The sequence below is a fragment of the Corythoichthys intestinalis genome, chromosome 14, assembly GCF_030265065.1.
Source record: "Corythoichthys intestinalis isolate RoL2023-P3 chromosome 14, ASM3026506v1, whole genome shotgun sequence".
Taxonomy (NCBI): domain Eukaryota; kingdom Metazoa; phylum Chordata; class Actinopteri; order Syngnathiformes; family Syngnathidae; genus Corythoichthys; species Corythoichthys intestinalis.
This window is the reverse complement of record NC_080408.1, coordinates 20,990,685-21,014,677: the sequence shown is the minus strand read 5'-3', so window position 1 is coordinate 21,014,677 and position 23,993 is coordinate 20,990,685. Positions and strand designations below refer to the sequence as shown.

Below are 23,993 nucleotides of genomic sequence, written 5' to 3'. Positions count from 1 at the left end.
GGATTTAGACAGCGTATGAAAATGGGATTACGTAGTATACGCTAGTCGGAATAAGAATTATGTCTCATCAAAACTACTCTGACAAGGACAAGAAATCCAAAGTTGAGTAACTGTAATGTGATAGAGGTGTACCATGTTTAATGCATCCACATCCATGTCTAATATGTCAACACCCACCCTCACACTTTTGCTCTAAAACAAACTCCCTCCCAAGTCTAACTCCACAGAATCCCACAGCGTAGATGAGGAAATTACTGTTGTTAAACCTCTACTAATTTGACAAGAAATCTAAATTTTTACCCTTTTAAAATGTTTATTACATTATACTAAACGTTATTGTGTGTCGGTCAGTGTTTTTCTGTTTTTCCAGAACGTCCTTTCTGAATCCTGTATCATCTGAAATGTACAACCCTTCAGAACAAAAGACCCGCCAACCACTCGACAAATTCAGGTAAGCCCTCAACTCAGGACTTAGAGAAAAGAATGTCCCACTTCCAAGGGGGTAGGTTTGGTTTCAACATTGGTAGGGACACCATAATAGCATAACCTGCATGTACATTTTTTTTTCTGGGGACGGGATATTAATAAGACCAAACAGATTGGGAACATTTCTCAAAAATAGCTGGTTCCTACGTAAAAATAAAATGAAAAGTTAAAATTATTTTCATGGGAGAAATTAATTTGTCAAAATGCTTGCGTCATATAAAGGTTGTGTTTTTGTGTTTCTTTTTTTTGGGGGGGTGCTGCAGATAAAAATATTTTTGGGAAAAATGATGTCGAAAATAAATACACTTTAATTAATGAATAAATGCACACAATGCACAGTTGAATTAACGTTAACAGTAGAAAACGCAGAGGAAGACACCTCTCTACACTCAAAAAAATGAATCAGGCAGGTTGTAAAGTTTACTAAAAGCCAGTGTGCATTTTCAGCAAGAAACCATCATGTTTCCAAGGTGAGCATGATTGAATCATGCAGTCTCTACATAAACATAAACAGTGAATGAGGAGCTTGATTAGATATTGTTGATGCAACATAATGTTAATGTGTCTTTCCAACTAATTGCAATAGTCTCGTGATTTCTCGCGAGATTTAAAAGTAGGATTGCCAACTCCCTGAAAAAGTAAGGGACACCTCATTGGTACCGTCACCATTGAATTATTATTTTGTATGTGAAAAGAGAGTTTTTATTAAATGGGACTTTGAAAGGCCCAGCTAGTAAAATTCCTCAACTTTATTTTTATTTATTTCTTTCATAATCTTATTATCCACATTTTTTTGGCGCAGTGGAGACTCCAAACCGTTCGACTGACCGGCGCAGTTTAAATATCAAAATGACCGGAATTCCATTCATTTTTAATGGCAAACATTTTCACTTCATTTTCAATGACAGGAAAACATAGGTGGTTGTGATTTTTGACCACTTACCATTACAACCCATTGACATTGAAGTGGCGCCTAAGTAAGTCAATACCACTGACAGCTATGTACGTCCATGCCATTGACTATCATGAATGTCACTACTATTGATGCCAATGTACTGGATTCCATTGAGGCATACGTATATAAATTGATGCCATTGACGGCCATTTACGTTAAAATTAGGGCTGTCAAACGATTAGAAATTTTAATCGAGTTAATCACAGCTTAGAAATTAATTCATCGTAATTAATCGCAATTCAAACCATCTCTAAAATATGCCATATTTTTCTGTAAATTATTGTTGGAATGGAAAGATATGACAGATATATACATTCAACATACTGTACATAGGTACTGTATTTGTTTATTATAACAATAAATCTAACATTATTAACGTTTTTTCTGTGAAAGGGATGTATGTGTTGAGCTTTCAGTAAATGATAATGTAGTGACAAAACTGTTCTGCCCAAATGCATGATGGGAAGTGGGTAACCATGACTATGTGTGGCGGCTGCAAATAATATATCTCCTCTGTGTTGTGTGCAATGCAGGGTGTTAAGAAAAAGATCAACTCCTGTCATTCTTCTCCACGTTGCTCGCCTCAATAGTTATAATTGTTGTGGAAGAGATGTCAAAGCTTTACGCAATTAAAAGCACGGTCCAAATGAATGCCTGTATCCACTCCACTCACCTGTCACTGCCTCTTAGCTCTATATACGTAGAACGTCGCCATTGTAGTCTGTTTGCGGCAATGTGTGAGTGGGTCGTTCCGTGCATCCGTTAAATATCTTAACGGGATTAATTATAAAAATTTATTACTTCCCGTTTACGCGATAAATTTGACAGCCCTAGTTGTGCCTTATGTTGGCTCAACATGTGTGCTTTATGATAAAAGAACACAATTGCTAAATACTAAAGGAAAGCAATTTAATCAGGTGCAAATTATGTATTTCTTTAATGTCGGTTCAACATGTATTTTGGGGTGAACATGAGTGCCTTATGTTGGCTCAACAAGAGTGCTTTCTGTTTGCGCAACATGAGTGCCTGATATTGGCTAGACATGTGGGGTTTATGTTAAAAGGACACAATTGCTAAATGCTGAAGGAGAGCAATATTATGAGGTGCAAATTCTTTCCATGATTTTTTTTATGTCAGTTCAACACCCCATTTTTTGAGTGTAGGCAGCTTTCTAATTGAGTTTTACAGGTTAGCAAGTTCACACGGTTTAATGTTATGCCAACTCTGATGCAGGTCGGACTTTCAGTAGCAAAATTAGTGGCGTGTTCTCCCACCTCCCCAACACTGACGTCTTTTAACATTACTAAAAGTGGCTGCAGCTGCTGGCCGAAAAAAAAACCTTCTAATATACCTCCTCTTCAAAGGGGGTGGAGGAGGCAGTATGTTGACATGTATTTTTGCCAGAATTTTGTGAATGTGGGGGTTCTAGTCATCAGCCAATCAAACGTGTGTTTGAGCAGAAAAAAATGGACCGGCACATTCAGCAAGTGAAAAGGGATAAATGTAAGTCTGACCATAATGAAAGTAATTCATTTAATAATGGCAGGGTCAGTTCTATCCTTACAACATATGGGAAGACAATCTAAAAGACCTACAGTATATAACTGAACTCATTACATCATGCAACTAAGGTTGCTTAAAAGTTGGTGGGGATAATTTCTGCATCTTGAAAAGTTGGTAGTGTTATGTCCCTACCGTCCCTATGCAAACCTACGCCCTTGCCACTTCCCAACTAAAATGTAATAACCAAGGGTATATGTCGTTTTTTTTTGGGAGTAGCAACAGGTGCAACCCATGTAAATAAAGTATGAATTGTGTTACTTAGTACTTCGGACTGGAAATAGTATATTACTAACTTACCGTAGAATGGGTAGCCAATACATTAGTTACCAGACTAAGTATTTAGTCAACCACTAATTGTGCAAGTTCTCCCACTTGAAAATATTAGAGAGGCCTGTAATTGTCAACATGGGTACACCTCAACCATGAGAGACAGAATGTGGAAAAAAAAATCATGGTGGAAAATAAGTATTTGGTCAATACCAAAAGTTCATCTCAATACTTTGTTATGTACCCTTTGTTGGCAATAACGGAGGCCAAACGTTTTCTGTAACTCTTCACGAGCTTTCGTGCCTGTGGTTGGTCTCACACCACTGTTGGTCACACACTGTTGCTGGTATTTTGGCTCATTCCTCCATGCAGATTTCCTCCAGAGCAGTGATTTTTTGGGGGTGTCGTTGGGCAACACGGACTTTCAACTCCCTCCACAGATTTTCTTTGGGGTTGAGATCTGGAGACTGGCTAGGCCACTACAGGACCTTGAAATGCTTTTTACGAAGCAACTCCATTGTTGCCCTGGCTGTGTGTTTGGGATCATTGTCATGCTGAAAGACCCAAGACGTCTCATCTTCAATGCCCTTGCTGATGGAAGAAGATTTTCACTCAAAATCGCTTGATACATGGCCCCATTCATTTTGTCCTTTACACAGATCAGTCGTCCTGGTCCCTTTGCAGAAAAACAGCCCCGAAGCATGATGTTTCCACCCCCATGCTTCACAGTGGGTATGGTGTTCTTCAGATGCAATTCATTATTCTTTCTCCTCCAAACACAAGAACCTGTGTTTCTACCAAAATGTTCTATTTTGGTTTCATCTGACCATAACGCATTCTCCCAGTCCTCTTCTGGATCATCCAAATGCTCTCTAGCGAACCGCAGACAGGCCTGGAGGTGTACTGACTTCAGCAGGGGGACACATCTGGCAGTGCAGGATTTGAGTCCCTGGCGGCGCATTGTGTTACTGTTAGTAGCCTTTATTACTGTGGTCCCAGCTCTCTGTAGGTCATTCATTAGGTCCCCCCGTGTGGTTCTGGGATTTTTGCTCACCGTTCTTTTTATCATTTTGACGCCACGGGGTGAGATCTTGCATGGAGCCCCAGATCGAGGGGGAAAATATCAGTGGTCTTGTATGTCTTCCATTTTCTAATGATTGCTCCCACAGTTGATTTCTTTACACCAAGCGATTTACCTTTTGCATTTTCAGTCTTGCCAGCCTGGTGCAGGTCTACAATTTTGTCTCTGGTGTCCTTCGAGAGCTCTTTGGTCTTGGCCATAGTGGAGTTTGGAGTGTGACTGACTGAGATTGTGGACAGGTGTCTTCTATACTGATAATGAGTTAAAACAGGTGCCATTAATACAGGTAACGAGTGGAGCCTCGTTAGATGAAGTTAGACCTCTTTTACAGCCAGAAATCTTGCTTGTTTGTAGGTGAGCAAATACTTATTTTCCACTCTAATTTGGAAATAAATTCTTTAAAAATCAAACTATGTGATTCCCCCCACATTCTGTCTCTCATGGTTGAGGTTTACCAATGTTGACAATTACAGGCCTCTCTAACCAAGTAGGAGAACTTGCACAATTGGTGGTTGACTAAATATTTATTTGCCCCATTGTTATCTACTAAGTGAATTTCAGTCAATTGTTTTTAATATCAACTGTTCGTCTGTGAAGCTCAATGGGCTCTTTTGACGATTCACAGCCATGTAAATAAACTTGATTCAAATGTCACCTGCAGGTTCCGTATTTGCCAGGTTGGCAGCAACAAAGCCTGCCTGTTTTTCTGCTTGCTCCTGGTGCTCCTGTTGTTCGTTTTCGCCTTGAAAGATTTGCATTTCCTCAAAGGGGAAGTCACACAAAATCCGGGGGTGATTACCCTCACCAAGCAGGAGGAGTTTACCATCATCATTCAGACGTTTAAGAGAGACGATATTCTCCTGGAGGTCCTCAAACGTTGCCTAGATGTACCTCATCTCCAGAAGATCCTCGTAGTGTGGAACAATGTCGACAAACAGCCCTCCCAGATATTACGAGACTCCTTTGGGCATCATCGTACTCCTATCCTCTTTTTGGAGCAAAAGGTCAACCGTATACAAAACAGGTTGCAGCCCTTTCCTGAAATTCACACTCATGGTGAGTGTGCATTTTGATGTTACTGAAAATAAATTTTAGTTTTGCATACTACAGTATATTGTGAATACATAATATATGTTTGATAATGGCATAAAAGCAGTAATCATTATTAGTAGTGATTCCCTTATTCTGGTTCAAGAAGGCCTCACGTTAAATGAATTTCTTCTATAAAAGTGGGGTAAATATTGGAGTTGATTAAAGTTAGTTCAATTGAAGATGGCCCAAACTTGAGTAAATAAACATCTTACCTCAACTAATCTCCTCTCATAGACTTCATAATGTATTGACATGACACATTCCCCATTCACTGCGTCACGCCTTTTTCGAAGGGGGGCGTCCCACTTTTCGCTTCATTTATTAGCAATCGGTCACATGCAGCGATCTGACGCCGGATTTAGATTGAAAAAGTACGAAAGCTGTACTGCATACAAACAGGAAGGATTGTCTCAGGAGTGATTTGTTCGAGGATTCAAGATATTATATGCATGCATTTTGAAATGTTGTGAAAAAAAATCAACAGGAGGAATTAGCTGCTACAGCATTGGCATTATACTTCGCAATATTTACGTAAAATAACTGCTAACTGCCCGTTTTTTTGCTTTTAACCAAGAATCGAGACCGTTTTACGTCCATATTTATAAAGAATTCAGGGATTTAAGCATTTATTCACAAGAATTTAACAGAAAAAGCTCTTTGTTTACATATGGCGGCCGCTAATTTGCTTACAGACTAGCAGCATAGTTCGCAATATATATGTAAAATAAATGCTAACTGCACTTTTTTTTTTTTTTTTTGCTTTTAACTTGTGCTTTCAAATTTAGCGCGTTAACGGGCGGTAATTATTTTTAAAAAATAATAACGTTAAAATATTTGACGCATTTAACGCATGCGCGGAATGACCCGCTCATGCATTGCCTCAAATAGATTACAATGAGTGGCACAGGCGTTCATTGGACCGCGCCATTTATTGGCATAAGCTTTGGCAACTTCTTCACAACAAACATAAGTATCACAAAAAGAAAAGCGCTTCAATCTGTATTAATGAGGCCCTATTCTCACACAGTTAAACAACAATGCAAAGAGAACTGGCATTCCCAACCAAAACAGCTGTGCAAAATACAGATAAAACTTACTTAGACTTTGGTCAAACTCTATTCAAACCTTTCATTTAGCTCAACAAATACACTGGATGGCAATATTTAGTCACAATATACAAACTATCAGAGGTCTCCGTATGTTGTGAAGCCAGCACTCAAATGACGTAGATGGACCAGTAAACAGGGAACTACGGCGTCAGTCGAGGGACAAAACACACTCATTGGCTTGATTTCTAAGTAATTTAAAACTCGCCATTGACACCTTGTGGTGTATTTCAATCTCTACCTTACGTAGTTAAAGACACTGTGGAAGAACGGCAGGGAGCCCGATGTGACGTCAACAATGGCGAGCTACTAGTTTCTTTTTTGATTGAAATTTTTACAAATTTTATTTAAACAAAAACATTAAGAGGGCTTTTAATATAAAGTTACCATAACTTGTACTGACATTTATCTTTTAAGAGCTACAAGTCTTCCTATCCATGGATCACTTTAACAGAATGTTAATAATGTTAATGCCATCTTGTGGATTTATTGTTATAATAAACAAATACAGTACTTATGTACAGTATGTTGAATCTATATATCCGTCTTGTGTCTTATCTTACCAGTCCAACAATAATTTACAGAAAAATATGGCATATTTTAGAGATGGTTTGAATTAAGATTAATTGCGATTAATTAATTTTTAAGCTGTGATTAACTCGATTAAAAATTTTAATCGTTTGACAGCCCTACTTTTAACCAAGAATCGAGACATTTTTACGTTGAAAGAGTTCAGAGATTTCAGCATTTATTCACAAGAATTTAACGGAAAAAGCTCTTTGTTTACATAGGGCGGCTGCTAATTTGCTTACCGACTAGCATCAAAGTTCGCAATATTTACGTAAAATAAATGCTAACTGCATGTTTTTTGCTCTTAACCAAGAATCAAGATTGTTTTACGTTCATATCTATAAAGAATACAGGGATTTAAGCATTTATTCACAAGAATTTTCAGCGGAAAAAGCTCTTTTTCTGTGATATGGCGGCCGCTAATTTCCTTACTGACTAGCCTCATATTTCGCAATATTTACGTTATATAAATGCTAACTGCAGGTTTTTTTGCTTTTAACCAAGAATCGAGACAGATTTACGTTAATATCTATAAAGAATTCAGGGATTTAAGCATTTATACACATTAGAATTTTCATCGGAAAAAGCTCTGTGTGTGTTTCCACTCGGTCAGCTTTGACGGAGACATGCCCCCTATGAATGGCACCACGCCCCGTGTCCCGTCAATCCTGCACTTTAAGCTCCCTAGTGACAATAACTATTGATAGTGGTGTTAATATGGGGCGCCGTTTGCAAAGCAGCACATGCTGAAAATTACGACATTTTCTCACATTTAGTGCCACACAGTGTTTAAAATGGTGTGAAATTTATAGAGTCACTTTTTTTTTTTGCACATTTACAACATTATTTGGTAACCTAAATATCTATTTTTAAATAAGAAGTTTTGGACCTGATTGTTTAAAACCAGAACTAAATATTTAATTTAAATCTTAAATTTATATCCTAAATGCTAAATCTGGAAATGGTTGGAACTAAATATTTAGCTTAATATGCAAATTCAGATGACTGGAGATCGGACGTAACAAAATAAAAGCTGGACCACACAAAATACTCTTTAAATAGTTTCTCCTAAATATGTATTTTTCCTATATTATCTTACTTTATTACCTTATTATCACAATGACTCATGTCCAAGAGCAGACTGCCACCGTTGAGTAGGTTTTATTCATTTTCAAGCAACGTAAACAGACAGTCTGAACTGCTCCACCAGCTTTTATTTTGTTACTTCCGGTCTCCAGTCATGTGAATTTGCATATTAAACTAAATATTTAGTTCCGACTGTTTCCTGATTTAACATTTAGGATATAGGATATAAGTTTAAGATTTAAATTCAATATTTAGTTCTGGATTTAAATAATCAGGTCCAAAACTTCTAATTTCAAAATAAACATTTAAAGAGCATATGACACGAGAAAAAAAGGTCTTAAATGGCATTATTATGTGAATTAGAATCATATTTTGAGACGATTCGACTATATACAACAATTTAGCAAAGCACAGATGACGAGAAATTAGTCTTTTAATCTGCCGGTTAGCCACGCCTACCATTATAGGGCTTTAGCGTCCCCAACAGGTGGATGACGTCAGCGGTAGACTGGGCTCATCGGTTTTACTATTCAGCCCATTGAGGGGGAATTATTCAGAACGAAGAAAACGCGACGAAGAGAGCCGCAAAATGTCATTGTTTGAGTCTCTCTACTCCACTATTTTTACAGGATATTCTTTTTATCCATGTATTTTTCCCCAATAGCTATATAAATGGCTTGAGAAGGACCAGTCAGCCCGTCGAGGGGGAACTATTCACAACGAGGAAAACGGGACGAAGAGAGCGGCAAAATGTCATTGTTTCTGTCTCTTTACTTCAATATTTTTACAGGATATTCTTTTTATCCAAGTATTTTCCCCAATAGCTATGTAAATGGCTTGAGAAGGACCAGTCAGCCCGTCGAGGGGGAACTATTCACAACGAGGAAAACGCGATGAAGAGAGCGGCAAAATGTCATTGTTTCTGTCTCTTTACTTCAATATTTTTACAGGATATTCTTTTTATCCAAGTATTTTCCCCAATTGCTAAATAAATGGCATGGTCATGACAAATAACAGTCTTGTGCTGAATGGAATATGAAATAATAAAAATGCGTTTATTCAGGACTACATGGCAAAATTACTCCATAATGGTCAAAACTGTCGACTTCACCTTTACTGTCGCACCTCCCGAACGATATTTTATGACACCTAAATCGGACATATGTCATTTCCCTTCCCCGGCTTCGGAGAATGTAAACAAACCAGAAGGTGTGACAGCTAGCCGACATGCTAACTCGAACCGAGTGATGTTTCAAAGTCTTCGAAGCGGAAAATCACACATAACTATCCTGGATTATTTGACATGACGACCCGGTTGTCGATTGTCATCGCGGATCGGCAAACCGCCCGGCGGAGAGCAATTTACAGTTCATTCCCCGGAGGAGGGTGGCTGGAGTTGTTGTGCAGCTAACGTGCTGCTGCTAATGAGCATTAGGAGAGCTTTTTACATGCCTATCAATGATCAAACATAAGTAGTCCTTCATTAAAGAAAGTTTGTAGTGTTTACTTTGTAATCGCTGTATTCGTATTTGACATAATACAAAACAAGATGTTTACTCACTTCCTCGTAAGTCCAATGGTCCCACAGTAAATATTCACAGTGAATGGGAACCTTTTGAAACTCCAAAAAGGCGCATACGCCTCTCCCTCATACAGAATGATTTTTCTGCAGCCGTTTGGCTGGCGTGATGTGAAAAATAAACGTATTAATCCGCAAAATCAGCTGAATCCTTCTTCCTCATACACAACAGTACACTGTAGCGTGAAGAGGACGTCTTCTACCATACACGTCACAGCGCCCGCCTCCTCAATGCAAGACCGAAGCCGGAAGTCACTCATTTTCATGGCGCGGGATTCAAAAAACTAAATAAAAATAGTGATCGCTTCCACACACATCCAAGCGGCCCATATCATTCAGGGGCATAAAATGCCGCGTGTATTATGAAATAAACATGCTTTTTCGTGTCACAGGCACTTTAAGTTGGTAAATAATGTTGTAAATGTGCAAAAAAAAAAGTGACTCTAAAAATTTGACACCATTTTAAACACTGTGTGGCGCTGAATGTCAGAAAATTTTCAGCATGTGCTGCTTTACAAACGCCGTCCCATAGTGTTAATGCCTTCAAAAGATTCACATGGAATAATGTTTGAGGAACCAACACTTCCCAAATAATCTTTTTTCATCCCTGTGTATGCAAAAAAAACATCACACAGTCTGTTTCAGGATGGCCAAAATTTGAGCAAAATAAAGGCCTATCATGAAATAAGCCACTTAGTATCGTATTGGCCCGAATATAAGACGGCCATGATTATAAGACGACCCCCTCTTTTTCAAGACTCAAGTTTGAAAAAAAGACTTTTTGAACACCAAATTAATTTTTATACAGAAAATAGTTGCAGTACATCTGAAACAAATGATTATAACAATATGTTTGAGAGAAAATGCCTCATTCAAATCTTAATATCTGAACATTTAAATATGTAAACTAAAGTGCAATCAAATTCGTAAATAAATGGCTTCTGGTTTTTGAAATGTAAATAAACCAATCTATTGTAATAAAACAACAAAATTGCAATAACTGCATTAACCATCAAAGTGAAGTCTAACTGTAACTGTAGTCTTGAAACAAATCTGAATAAGGAAAAACATTGCAATAAAATAATACAAACGGTTAAACTTGAGAGTAGCTGAGATCTGTCATGACAGAACATCGCTTCAATGATATCTGGCGCCATCTAGCGTCGTGAATGGGTATAATGTCTTGACCGCGAATATAAGACGACACCCTCTTTTTCAGTTTTATTTCAATGCAAAAAACACCGTCTTATATTCGGGCCAATACAATAATAACTATAACGTGCTCTCGTTCTCTTTTATTTTTAGCTGTTTTGATGTTGGATGATGACATTCTTCTCAGCGTTTCTGATATCAGTTTTGCTTTCACCATTTGGAAGGTAAACAGATGTGTTTAGGTGCATCTGATTGAAGATTTCTTGATTTGACTTATTATATGAAAATCAATCAGGATTGGCATTTTGCTTCTTTTTTTTGTTTTTGTTCTATAGCAATTTCCAGACCAAATTGTTGGCTTTGTCCCTCGGAAACACGTTGAGACTGCTCATGGTGCGTATACCTACCAAAGAACCAAGTTGTCTGATCCACATAATGGAGGAGGAGACAAGTAAGAAATTGCCATCTATGCGCAACATATGCAGGAATATCATCCATTCAACCGTTTCTATAGCGTTTGAGCTCAGATTAGAATCAGTGTCCTCTTTGACTCTTGCTGGCAATTACAATTTTTTGGGGTTTACAGACATGTCATGAAAAAAAACAAATGAAGTGATCTTTTCTACATTGAGATTGGATTTGTTTTTTTGTTTAGAGACGTGTCAGTGACTAACACAATTGAAGCAGTCTTGTCTGGACGGCCGTGGCGCAGTTTGTAGCTAGGGTTGTCATTGGATTTGAAGACACTAAAGGACAATCATCTTCATTTTCGAACTCAAATTGAGTTTCTAGAAAATTTCGCTATTTTTGTAAAAGAAAGTGCTAATTAGTTTTTGTGCCATGTCAACGATTCCTCTGTCACAGTTTACTTTTCTGTTCCAATAGCGCCGTATTCAACTTGGCCCGGTAGCAAGCAAGGTGTCAGGTGGTGTTATTTAAAAAAAAACCTTTTCAAAATATTCATTTAATCCCCAAAGTTAAATATGCTATTGTTTCAATGTTTTATGTGCTTATTTTTAACAACAACAAAAAAGAAAATCTACCAAAACCTTTTTTCTCCCCGATACCAGGGGGTGCTGCAGCACCCTCAACACTCCACTTCCCGCACCACTGAATAAGAATAAACACTTGATTAATTTATAAATGTAAGAAGTCGGTAGTCCAAGAATGGCTTTGTAAATAAAAGTGTACCCGTGAGTCGACTTCACAGTGATGGGTCAAGTCCCTACCAGCAGTGTTGGGCACGTTACTTTAAAAAAGTAATTAGTTACATTACTCACTACTTCTTCCAAAAAGTAACTGAGTTAGTAACTGAATTACTCTATAGAAAAAGTAACTAGTTACCAGGGAAAGTAACTATTTCCGTTACTTTAAAAAGAACTTGTTGTATGTCAAAGAATTAGAAATTTTCTGAGCAGTATTCGAGTCAGTGGAATAGAGAAGAACAGACAGGTAGTTAACTTGTTCGGTGCTTCAGCAGATTTGAATTGCTTACCACAGATGTCGACAAAAGCTTTGCCCCGGGACATAAATTACACATTACATGCAGGTTCTTTCCTTTAATTTCGACAAACTTGAAAGAGTGTCTATATCTCCACCTCTTAAAGGACAATTTTTCTTCTGAATGCTCTGCCATCCCGACCAGCCCATTAACGGCCTCTCGAGCAGGTGCAAAATCAATCGACAAATCAGATTCGTTTATTTGCGTGATGTGTTCTTAACGAGCAACGTCACTCTTGCGCGTCGAAAGTCGTCTCCACAACAACACAGATGGTGAACGGGAGAGCCGAGAATATGTTCCAATCCACGGTAAAATCAGTTTTAAATTACCAAAAACACATCGACACGAGTCGTTGACAACAGCCTGTCTCGCGCTAGCCATGTTGAATAAACTCCGCTCTCGTCGTATGTTATCTTCCGCGCGCAAGTCCCTCGTCCTGCCCTCGTCGTTTTACTAACGTCACGTCTGCCCGTCGCTGATTGGTCCACTCCGCTGTCTGTTTGCTGTGGCTTGCTCCGCCCTCGAAATTGTATCCGCTGAACGGTGGCCAGACTCAATAGCTGGAACAGCGGTGAGTCTGGTGTACCAGGCAAATCCCGACCCTGTGCATCTGTTTTGCGTGTGTTTGCCGCACGCGCTGTTCCGGTTTGCTTGTGAAATTACCGGCTCTGATTGGCTTAGCACGACACATGACTCTAACCCTCAGCCAATCACAATCAGTTCCATCGCATCTCTCGAGGGGCTGCATTCAGGTAGGCTGGTTTCCAGACAATTCACGTCACCTTCAAAGTGTCTGCCGTCCTCAAGATGAAAGCAGAATTATTGCTGGCTGACAGTGGGAGATGGGAACGAGGCTAGCATCAGGTGTAGCAAACACAGAAACGTTACCAAACTTTGGAAAGCATTGTCTAATTGAATGAGCAGGGACAAACAGCTTGGAGTCAGAAGTACGTGCACTATTCTCGAACCTGAACGCACCCCAAGTCTTGGATGACAAATCAACAGAGCAGAGTCGACTCGACACTGCTGGTAGTTTCTTCAATTTATTCAGAGTAAGTAACGCACCGCGTTTGACCATCAGTAACGGTAACGGCGTTGTAACGGCGGAAAAAGTAATTAGTTAGATTACCCCGTTACTGAAAAAATAACGCCGTTACGTAACGGCGTTATTTATAACGGCGTTACTCCCAACACTGCCTACCAGTGTTGTTTTTGTGAATGATGACTATAACAAAAATATTTCGTCGACAAACAATTTTTTCGGGGCGATGATGAGACGATAACGAGCTAAAAATGTGTCTTGGAAGACTAAAACATAACAACACGAATGTCAGTTTTCGTCTGACGAGACGAGAACAAGACGAAAATGCTTCATGGTTTCTGTCACGTGTTTACAATGTGTGACATTCTATGTGTAGTTAGCCTGCATCATAGCAATGTTTGGTTGTGTCACTCATGTGACGTGCTGAGCCCCCTCCAACTCACCCACTAGTGTCTTTGCCAGTCTCCCCGTTGCTTGTTTTGAGACACACAGTAAGATTTGTCTTCTTATCTTGGCAAGGGAGAATATGCAATGTTGCTCTAGCCTTTAAAGCAGAAATTTGAAGTAATTTCATCACATGCCAAATAGGGTCACAATTAAAGTAATTAAACATTGTCCAACAAATAAAGCATGAAAAATAAATTTATATGTCGTATATTTGACAAAATAATCGCGTTTCCGAAGTTCGAGCCTGAAAGGGGACGAACCCGGAAGTGATACGTCAAACCGAGAACAGCGATGGCAGCGCTCCATACATACGGCCGCCATACAAAGCCCTTCAAACAATGATTCAAACAGCGATATAAGCGACAGATCGAGCGCAAAGGAGGAGATCCAAGTTTTTGAAGAGTTGGACGAAGAAGAGGAGGTTGGAATTTTATGTTGGACCTAACATGTATTCAGGATGCAAACAATGTGCCTAGACTACCTAACATGGAATGGAGACAAGACCCATCGAGATTACAAGATTGGTAAAATATAGACTGTTATTATTTTCATGATTTGAAGATGCAGGCATTTGCACATAATTTTATGTTTTTGTCTATCTGATGACATTGTTTAAAAAATAATAACCAGACTTCATGTTCATTTTGGCAGATTCTTCAGCTCTCGTGCATATAAAATAATAATATAAAAACGTTGGCAGTGGCGCCACCAGGGGGTGGCCAGGGGTGGCCACGGTCACCCGTATAAATTGGTTGGCCACCCCACTGGCCACCCCGCTTGCCAGTATATCGTTAGATTGTTGTAGCATCAGTTATGCATTTCATCCCAAATGAATGCATTTATTTTGTTTTGTTAAATGAAGGGCTGTCAAATTTATCGCGTTAATGGGCGGTAATTAATTTTTTAAAATTAATCACGTGAAAATATTTATTTCAATTAACGCATTTGCGGTACGACTCATTCACGCATTGCTGCAAACAGCCTACAATAGCGCCGTTTTACTTATATACAGAGATAAGAGGCAGTGTCAAGTGAGTGGAGTAGATACAAGCATTCATTGGGGCCGTGCTTTTAATTGGCAAAAGCTTTGTCATCTCTCCCACAGCAACTATAAATATTGTTGGAAGTGACGTGGGGAAGAATGACAGGAGTTGATCTTTTTCTTAATACTCTGTAGTGTACCCAACACAGAGAAGATATAGCACTTGCAGCCACCACACACAGTCATGGTTGCACCACTTCCCATCAGGCATTTGGCCAGAACAGTTAAGTCGCTACAGTATCATTTACTGAAAGCTCAACAAATACACTAGATGGCAATATTTTGTCACAATATACAAACTCACATTTATCCTTTGAGAATTACAAGTCTTTCTATCCGTGGATCCCTTTAACAGAAAGAATGTTAATAATGTTAATGCCATCTTGTGGATTTATTGTTATAATAAACAAATACAGTACTTATGTACAGTATGTTGAATGTATATATCCGTCTTGTCTTATCTTTCCATTCCAACAATAATTTACAGAAAAATATGGCATATTTTAGAGATGGTTTGAATTAAGATTAATTGTGATTAATTAATTTTTAAGCTGTGATTAACTCGATTAAAAATTTTAATCGTTTGACAGCCCTAGTTAAATGTACACCTTAAGCCTAATATACACTGTACATAACACAATAAAACAGAATTGTTGTGGAACTCAAAATGTTGACTGGACAGTTATGGACTATGTACATTAATTCATTAGTAACATCAAATATTACACAATACACCAAAGTATATCAGTAGCCATGTCCTTAAAGTGATCCTCCGATTTAAATACATGTAGGCTCTAATAAACGACAATTGTTCTCTTGTACTAAAATATGTTGTTAGAAACACATAAAATGTTAAATCAATGGCAATATTTTATCATATTTAGTTCATATTTTGACCGTTAGTTGGCGCCATGGTTTGAGGGCTCGCAGTGATGACGTCATTGGTATCTTTCCGAATGTGTAGCGTGTTCAACAATGGCGTACCGCAAGCAACACGTCACTTCCGCTCATTAATATTCATGGCATTAGCTACTGTTGCTAAGCAAGGACAAGCCACCGTTTGTCCCTAATAGGATATGAATGAAAATCGTATTCGAAGGAGATGTTTACAGCGCTAAACCTACCAATTCTCTCCGAAAATGATGTGCCTGGTGCCAAATTGACTGGCATAGATGTGGAAGAACATAAAAATGTTCAGTTAAAGAGATGGCTTTAGTGTCGAAGGCTGAAAAAGACAAAAAAAAACGAGCCGACCTAAGCATAGCTTTAGCTTTTTTTTATCGACGCGACTGACAATGACATTCTCCGGTTTCAACAAGCTATCCTTTACCATCAGCCCTGTCTTTCTTATATATCCTCTGGTTGTCCTACGTCTCTTACCGTTCTTGGGGGTAATTTAGTTAGCTTTGTGTAGCGATCGCAAATGCTACTCAGTGACAGCCAACGAACACTTTTAATTTTTTCATTGATAATACATCTTAATCCTATAATTTATTTACACTTCCCCCTTACTAAAGTTGTTATATATATATATATATATATATATGTATATATATATATATATATATATATATATATATATATATATATATATATATATATATATATATATATATATATATATATTTATATATATAGTAACAGAAACGGTAACAGTGGCAGTCAGATACCATTGTAATTTTTTTCAGGTCATTCATTGTCAGACAGAAGCAGTACGGCACAACGTTACGCTAAAAAAAATATAAAAATGGCTTACCTCTTTGTCCTCTGAAAGACCATGCCAACCCAACATAATGTTTACTGCATATGAAACGTGAATGGATTCGCCGAGCTGGTGTTAATGTCCGCGCAAGTTGATTCGGTCTTCACAATTTTTCCTTCCGAGTTTTTGGTTTCCGGGAACGTATGAAGAATACATCCTTCATGGTCGTAATGTCTAGAGTCGTTTCTACAAGTTCCAAAAAAGCAATGCGTGATCGGCATATTCGTTTTTGAAAGATTACCGGCGAAAAGTAGCACTTTTTACGTTGGGTCTATGCGAGGGCGGGTCTATAATGTCCCACTTCGGCTTTACTTCCGCTTTACGATGCGACGTCACGGTCTAAAAATAGCCTGCGTGCGGTACGCCATTGCTTATTGCTGCCTAAACTCGCGAAGTAAAATGCCACGATGTGCTGCTTTTGGATGCAATTTCCAGTCAAATGGAAACAAGGGGAGTGAAGTGAGTGGTCAAGGTGGAATTATTATTTTTAGTGATTAAATGTGCATAAGTGGAAGCTTCTCCTCCTTTTTGGTCCCTGTATGCATGTATCCTACCCAACACGCGTTACAACTGGCGCCCGAACATTTTTCCTGGATCCTCAGTCAAGTAAGGGTCCCATCGCGTCTGCAATAATGGTTTTGGATCTGTCCATTTATTTTTATTCGTCGGTCCCACAGCGGCTTTTCGGATCAGTCTATTTTGTGGAATCGACGGCCTACTCGCGGCTGCGATATTGCCATGGGATCAGTCTAATTCCTGGATCTTCGAGTGAGTAAAAAAACGCAGATTTGGATTAGTATTGCTATTGTTTTTGTTGACTATTCTTCGTGGGAGTTTCCCCCAAATCATACTAAATAATTAAAGCACTATGGCACGCTACAGTGACTCTGACGTGGACCTTACAACAATGTTGGAGTTCGTCAGGGAATGCGTGTTTGCGTACTGCTGAGCTCCCGAGTGAAGAGTGGTCAAGGTGGAAATATTATTTTTCGTGAATATATTTGCATAAGTGGAAGCTTCTCCCCTTTCTGGTACTTTTATACACGTATCCTAGCTACCACGCGTTACAATGTACAAGACCTGGATTACATAAGATGTGCTCTTTGGCCTGTACTGTATGTAAAGCACACGACAGCTCTGGATGCTAACAATCTACATAATTATATTGGGAAAACGTTTGAAAATGCAATATGCTTACCTTGAATATCTGCTAATAAACCGGAGTTCCCGAATCCCAACAGCATGCACTCTCGCTCCCAACCGGAGTTCCCAACTTCCCAACAGGACTCTCTCGCATCACCAGTTTTGCCCAACTTTTGTCTTATCAGGTATTTGCTGCACGCATTTTTCCCTGAAGCTCGTCTTGTGAACGACCGACAGTGCTGTCCTGCTCTTCACTTTTCAGATATGGTTCAAATAGGAAGGGTAAAACTGACGACATGTTGGGAAAGCTAACGAGTGACAAGCTGGAATTTCGGCATTCGGGGCCAGTGACGTCACGCACTGCGACGTAACAAGAATGGCGACCTATCACTTAAAATAATTTTACAAACTTTATTAAAACAAAAACATGAAAAGGGGTTTTAATATCAAATTATTACGTTGGTTCTATAACACAACTAACTCATACTAACATTTATGTTTTAAGAATTATTTGTCTTAAAAATAGAGGATCCCTTTAATGGCGAGCGTCCTCTCAAAATCCCAGACAACTTTTTTTTTTTTACATACAGTTCTTGGTGTCGAGGGGGTTATGATCAGTGTTGGGAATAACGCCGTTATTTTTTTCAGTAACGGGGTAATCTAATGATACATGGGGTTATACTTGTATAGCACTTTTCCAACTTTCAAGGTGCTCAAAGTGCTTTACACTACATTGCCATTGACGCAGCACCAGGAGCAATGTGGGGTTCAGTATCTTGCTCAAGGATACTTAGGAGAGTTCCTCAGGGCAGAGAATTGAACCTACAACCTCTGGGTTGGGGGACAACTACTCTACCACTGAGCCACGTCATCCCCAATCTAACTGATCATTTTTCCGCCGTTACAACGCCGTTACTGTTACTAACGGTCAAAAGCGGTGCGTTACTTACGCTGAATAAATTGAAGAAACTACCAGCCATAACGACTCTGTTCTGTTTATTTGTCATCCAAGACTTGGGGTGCGTTCAGGTTCGAGAATAGCGCACGTGTTTTGTTTTGTGCTTTTTCTTAGCAAAGATATACCACACAGGACGCGCTGGCACTCTGTTTCTTTAATAGCACATATAACTTCAGCATTAACACAAACGTACAGCTCTCGGCAGGCCGTGTCTCTAACTCACTCCCGCATCATGTGAGCAAAACAATATCGGTGCTGTGTGCACTTTAGGGTGCCTCGGATAATTCTGTATCAGAATATTACAGCACATACTTGTTATGACTCCAGGCTGTTTGTCCCTGCTCATTCAATTAGACAATGCTTTTCAAAGTTTGCTAACGTTTCTGTTTTTGCTACACCTGAATGCTAGCCTCGTTCCCATCCCCCACTGTCAGCCAGCAAGAATGTTGCTTCCATCTTGAGGACGGCAGACGTTTTGAGGGTGACGGGAGGAGGACTGGGACGAAGCTACCTGAATGAACCACCTGGATAGATGCGATGGAAGTGATTGTGATTGGCTGAGGGTTAGAGTCATGTGTCATGGGAAGCCAATCAGAGCCGGTGTTTTCACACACAAACCGGAACAGCGCGTGCGGCAAACACACACACGCAAAACAGATGCAGAGGGATATGATGGCAGAGCATTCAGAGGAAAATTTGCCCTTTACGAGGTGGAGATATAAACATGATTTCAAGTCAAAATACTTGAAGTACAGTAGGCTATGTCTACTTGACCAGTTGTCTTAGGTTGTGAGAGTTAGATTTAATTGATTAAACTCACTTTATATTGTTTACTGCTGATTGTTATTTTATTATATTGTTTACTGTTTATTTTTGTTGCACTTCAAGTGTAGGATAAATCTGTTGCTGGTGAGGTGCAATAAATATTACAAGGTTCTATAACACAACTACCTGTCTGTTCTCTATTCAACTGACTCGAATACTGCTCAGAAAATTTCAAATTCTTTGACAGACAACAACTTCTTTTTAAAGTAACGGAATTAGTTACTTTCCCTGGTAACTAGTTACTTTTACTATAGAGTAATTCAGTTACTAACTCAGTTACTTTTTGGAAGAAGTAGTGAGTAACTAATTACTTTTTTAACGTAACGTGTCCAATACCGGGTATGATTAATTGAAAATAATGTACTGTTTTCCTGCTGAGTGTGTATTATCATGTGATAGATTTGTAGATGCTTTTAGATGCTACAATATGTGCTTGTCTGTCAATGTTCGTTCAAAATATTTGCAAACCTTTTTCTAATATTTTTGGGAGTGAAACTTAAAAATACATGAAAAAAAAAGAATTTAGAAAAAAATATTGAGTAATATCGACTAAAACTAGACGAAACTGGTCTGAGTTTTCGTCAACAAAAACTACAACAAGACAAACACATTTTGAAATGACTAAAATATGACTAAGACTAGTAAGGATTGTCGTCCAAAAGACTAAGACTGAGACGAAAATTAAAAGGCCAAAAACAACACTGGCCCCTACAGTAAAGTCTTAAGACCCACATGCAGGAAAAGACCAGATTAATGTGGAATGCTCAAACTGAGGTCAATTAAACCATTGGTCGTCTGCAACCAACACCTCACAGGATGAATTTTTATCTCAAGACACCAGGTCACTGTTGTTTTATTTTGCACTTGATGCAAGTGCCCAAGTAATTGTAAACAAGCCATTAAAAATGTGATTTTCCTCCCTACTCCATTTAGATATTCCATGGTGCTGATCGGCGCTTCATTTTTCCACGCTCGCTACTTGAAGCTTTACCAGGATCAGCCAGAAGCAATGCACAGTTTGGTGGACACCACCCAAAACTGCGACGATATCGCCATGAATTTCGTCGTGTCAATGTACATGCGCACAGTCTTGAATGACACCAGGCCCTCGGGCGTTTATATCATGCCATTGGACATGGTCAATCTGGAAATGCAAGCCAGAAGCGGTTTCAAGGGCATGTGGCTTCGCTCCAATCATTTCAAGCAGAGGTCCTACTGTCTCAACCGGTTGGCCCAAATTTATGGTGTCATGCCTTTACAGTTCTCAGACAGCATAAAGACTCGCTTTACTTGGCTGAGAAAATAATTCCATTAGACATTAAAACAGTCAAAGCCAAACAATTTCTAGTACACTGGCACCTTGGTTTAAGAGCAACCCAATCACTTTTCAATATGATTTGAAAATATAACAATGGTAAAAGATACACAAAAAGTAACATTCAGGTGATTTTTTAGGTCTCATCAAGTTTTGCAGGAATCATAATTGACGAGAGTTGAAGTTGGATGATCTGAACTTGCATAATCATTAATAAAATATCCAAGTCCTTTGGGATGTTTAGTGTACAGTAATGTCAGTTTTAACACGCTTGACAAACCTAATGTCTTGCAAACACTCCCGCTCACATACATGCCAAGTGCATCGGTTTGGTCTCAACATTTTTAGGAACAGTATAACTAGTGATGGGTCTGTGAGGACTCATGAAGCATGTCGACACAATGATACACTGTGCTGACACTGTGTCACTGAATACCGACACCCAGCGGCGCTGCCAGGAATTTTGGGCCCCATGAAAAGATATCACTTTGGGCCCCACCACCAGTACTGGGGGACACACACACATTTAGAGTATCAACTATGTAATTTCTTGCATTCTGGTGAATCTTTACACACTAATTTGTACATTTTCTGCATTTAAGATGAAAATATGTAAACATAAAGCATATAGAGTAATAATAAATAGACTGATATCATCTATAAGAAATGTACTGAAGGCCATCTTTTACAATCTAAATATATTTTTATTTGAAATATTCTCAAGGCAAATACCATAATGAATGACTGAGAATAAATGTTTTAACTATCCTACAGTATACTTTACAGTATACAGTATACAACTGTTTGAGTATGAAGAGCTTGCTAAGGGTTTGCCTGCTGTACTGATTAAATGTAAGCTAAAAGTGGAGCAAACACAGTATTTCATTATGGAGTAGGCTTAGCCCCATCTGGAAACTCGCAATCTCCACTATAGGCTACAGCTCCGAAGTGAGGTCCCTTGTTAACAAACTAAATTCAATTGATGACAAACTAAATTCAATAAATTCTTGACAGACTGGATTCAAGCCGATTTTAAAAGAGAAAATTTCCACACCAGCTTTCAACATCTGTAGGATACCAAAAAATGCCGTCATTATTTGGAATTCATGTTTTTGGATAGGTGAATGTCGCTCATTGAGGTCGGGAAAATCCCGTATTTCTTATGGAGTGAGCTGGCACCTCGCTTCGGAGCTTTGTAATAGACATCGCGAGGTTCCAGATGGGGCTGGAGTGGGCTAAGATAATAGGTTAATTTTCAGCGCTACACTGACACAAGACACCAGCCATCCTTTGTGAAGTACTTTGTCACATCCTGTTGGCCTTTTCTACCCCTCTCCTGTTTTGCTTCCTTTTCTCTTTTGATACCCCGATTTTTGTTTTGAAAACATTTCTGCAGAACCGTGCACTCCGAGTCAATGATTAGTGTAAATGTGCACCGCTGCTCCCGGTCTCATCGAAGAAAGGGGCGGACCAAACCATTTAATGAAAACATGGGGGTTAGCGGGTTGCTGGCAATTCTGGGTGTTTACTTTTTGCCAAAAACAAAACAAGAAAAAGAAACCCTCTGTTTTATTCCTATTAAAATTATAATTTTTAATATTTAAATTTGCTAACGATTACCTAATGTTCTAATTTTCTTTGTGGGCCCCATCAGGGCATGCGCCCTTAGAATCAGTATCACTTTTCACCTCTATACGGCGCCCCTGCTGAGACCTGCTGGACATCAAAATTCCCTGCAGGCAACCCCCTTGACCAAACATGTCCAAAGTCCGGCCCGGGGGCCAAATGCGGCCCCCTGGTCAAATTTCATCTGGCCCCCAGCCTCTGCCATAAAATTAATAACGTCTGGCCGACTTAATAAATTGGTCAGAAGTACTGCAACCAGCATATGAAGTAGCTTACACACGAAATGCCGCTCCTCATTTACCCAAAAGGCAGCAGCACTTTAACCCTTTATTGCCAAATGTATCAAATTTGATACACCTAAAATTTCATGATTTTGAGACTAATTTAGAATTTTGTCATTTCTTTTTGGGAAAAAAAAAAAACAAAACAAAAAACGATGGATGCAAGTCAACACATGCATTTGCAGGTTCTATGAGAGAAAAAAAAACATGATTTAGCATGGGTTATAGATATTAGAGCGCTTATTACACATATCCATTTTGACTTTTCTTTTTACAAATTTGAAAAAATGGTTTCATTAAGACCTTATTTTTCAAATTTTGGCATTCTCTCATAATTGCTTCATGTTGCAGGTATTGAAGGGCTAAGCAACATTACCCCGTGTGAGCCATCACTTCCATTTTCTAAAATGGCGACAATCAACAAAAAAAAATAAAGTTGACTGTTACGGCCGACGCTTCAAGGATAGGTGGAAATTGGACTATTTCTTCACTAAAATACGCAACAACTGTGTCTGCCTCATTTGCAAAGAGACAGTCGCTGTTTTTAAAGAGTTCAATGTTAGCTGATATTACCAAACAAGACACGCTGACATGTACGGCAAGATTACAGGGAAGATTCGCAGCGAGAAATTGAAGCAACTTGAAGCTAGTTTAATATCACAGCAGCAGTGTTTCGCAAGAGCCCGAGAGTCGAAAGAGAACAGCACAGAGGCTAGTTGTAAGATTGTTGAAATTATTCAATTTAAAAAAATAATAAAGCAAATGTGACACACTGAATGGCTTGCTAAAATTTGCTTAAATATATTGTTCTACGTAAAGGACATCAGCCAAGGTCGGCCCCCCCCATTTTTACCGCACCAAATCTGGCCCCCTTTGCAAAAAGTTTGGACACCCCTGCCCTTGACAGATGACACTGATTTGAAGACCTAGCATTTCAAATAAATTCATGTAAGTCTCTGCATTCATATTGCGTTATTCTATATATTTATGTAAACATACAGTATATTGTGAAAATCTAATAATGAGTGAGTGAATGAGGATGGTTGTGGACTTTTTGTTCTGATAATTCATTGAGTATTTTATTTTCAATGCTTAAAATTTAGTTGGTTCCTTT

General features: G+C 38.9%; 1 protein-coding gene across 1 annotated transcript; it reads left to right on the top strand.

The window, feature by feature from the left end:
* Positions 1–230: 230 nt before the first annotated feature.
* Positions 231–22,726, top strand: LOC130929404 (exostosin-like 2). The gene is made up of 5 exons (XM_057856510.1): positions 231–451; positions 5,014–5,408; positions 11,091–11,161; positions 11,273–11,388; positions 20,591–22,726. Exons 1-5 carry the CDS (start codon positions 402–404, stop codon positions 20,961–20,963), a joined length of 1,005 nt encoding a protein of 334 aa, XP_057712493.1. The 5' UTR covers positions 231–401; the 3' UTR covers positions 20,964–22,726.
* The last annotated feature ends 1,267 nt before the right edge of the window (positions 22,727–23,993 follow it).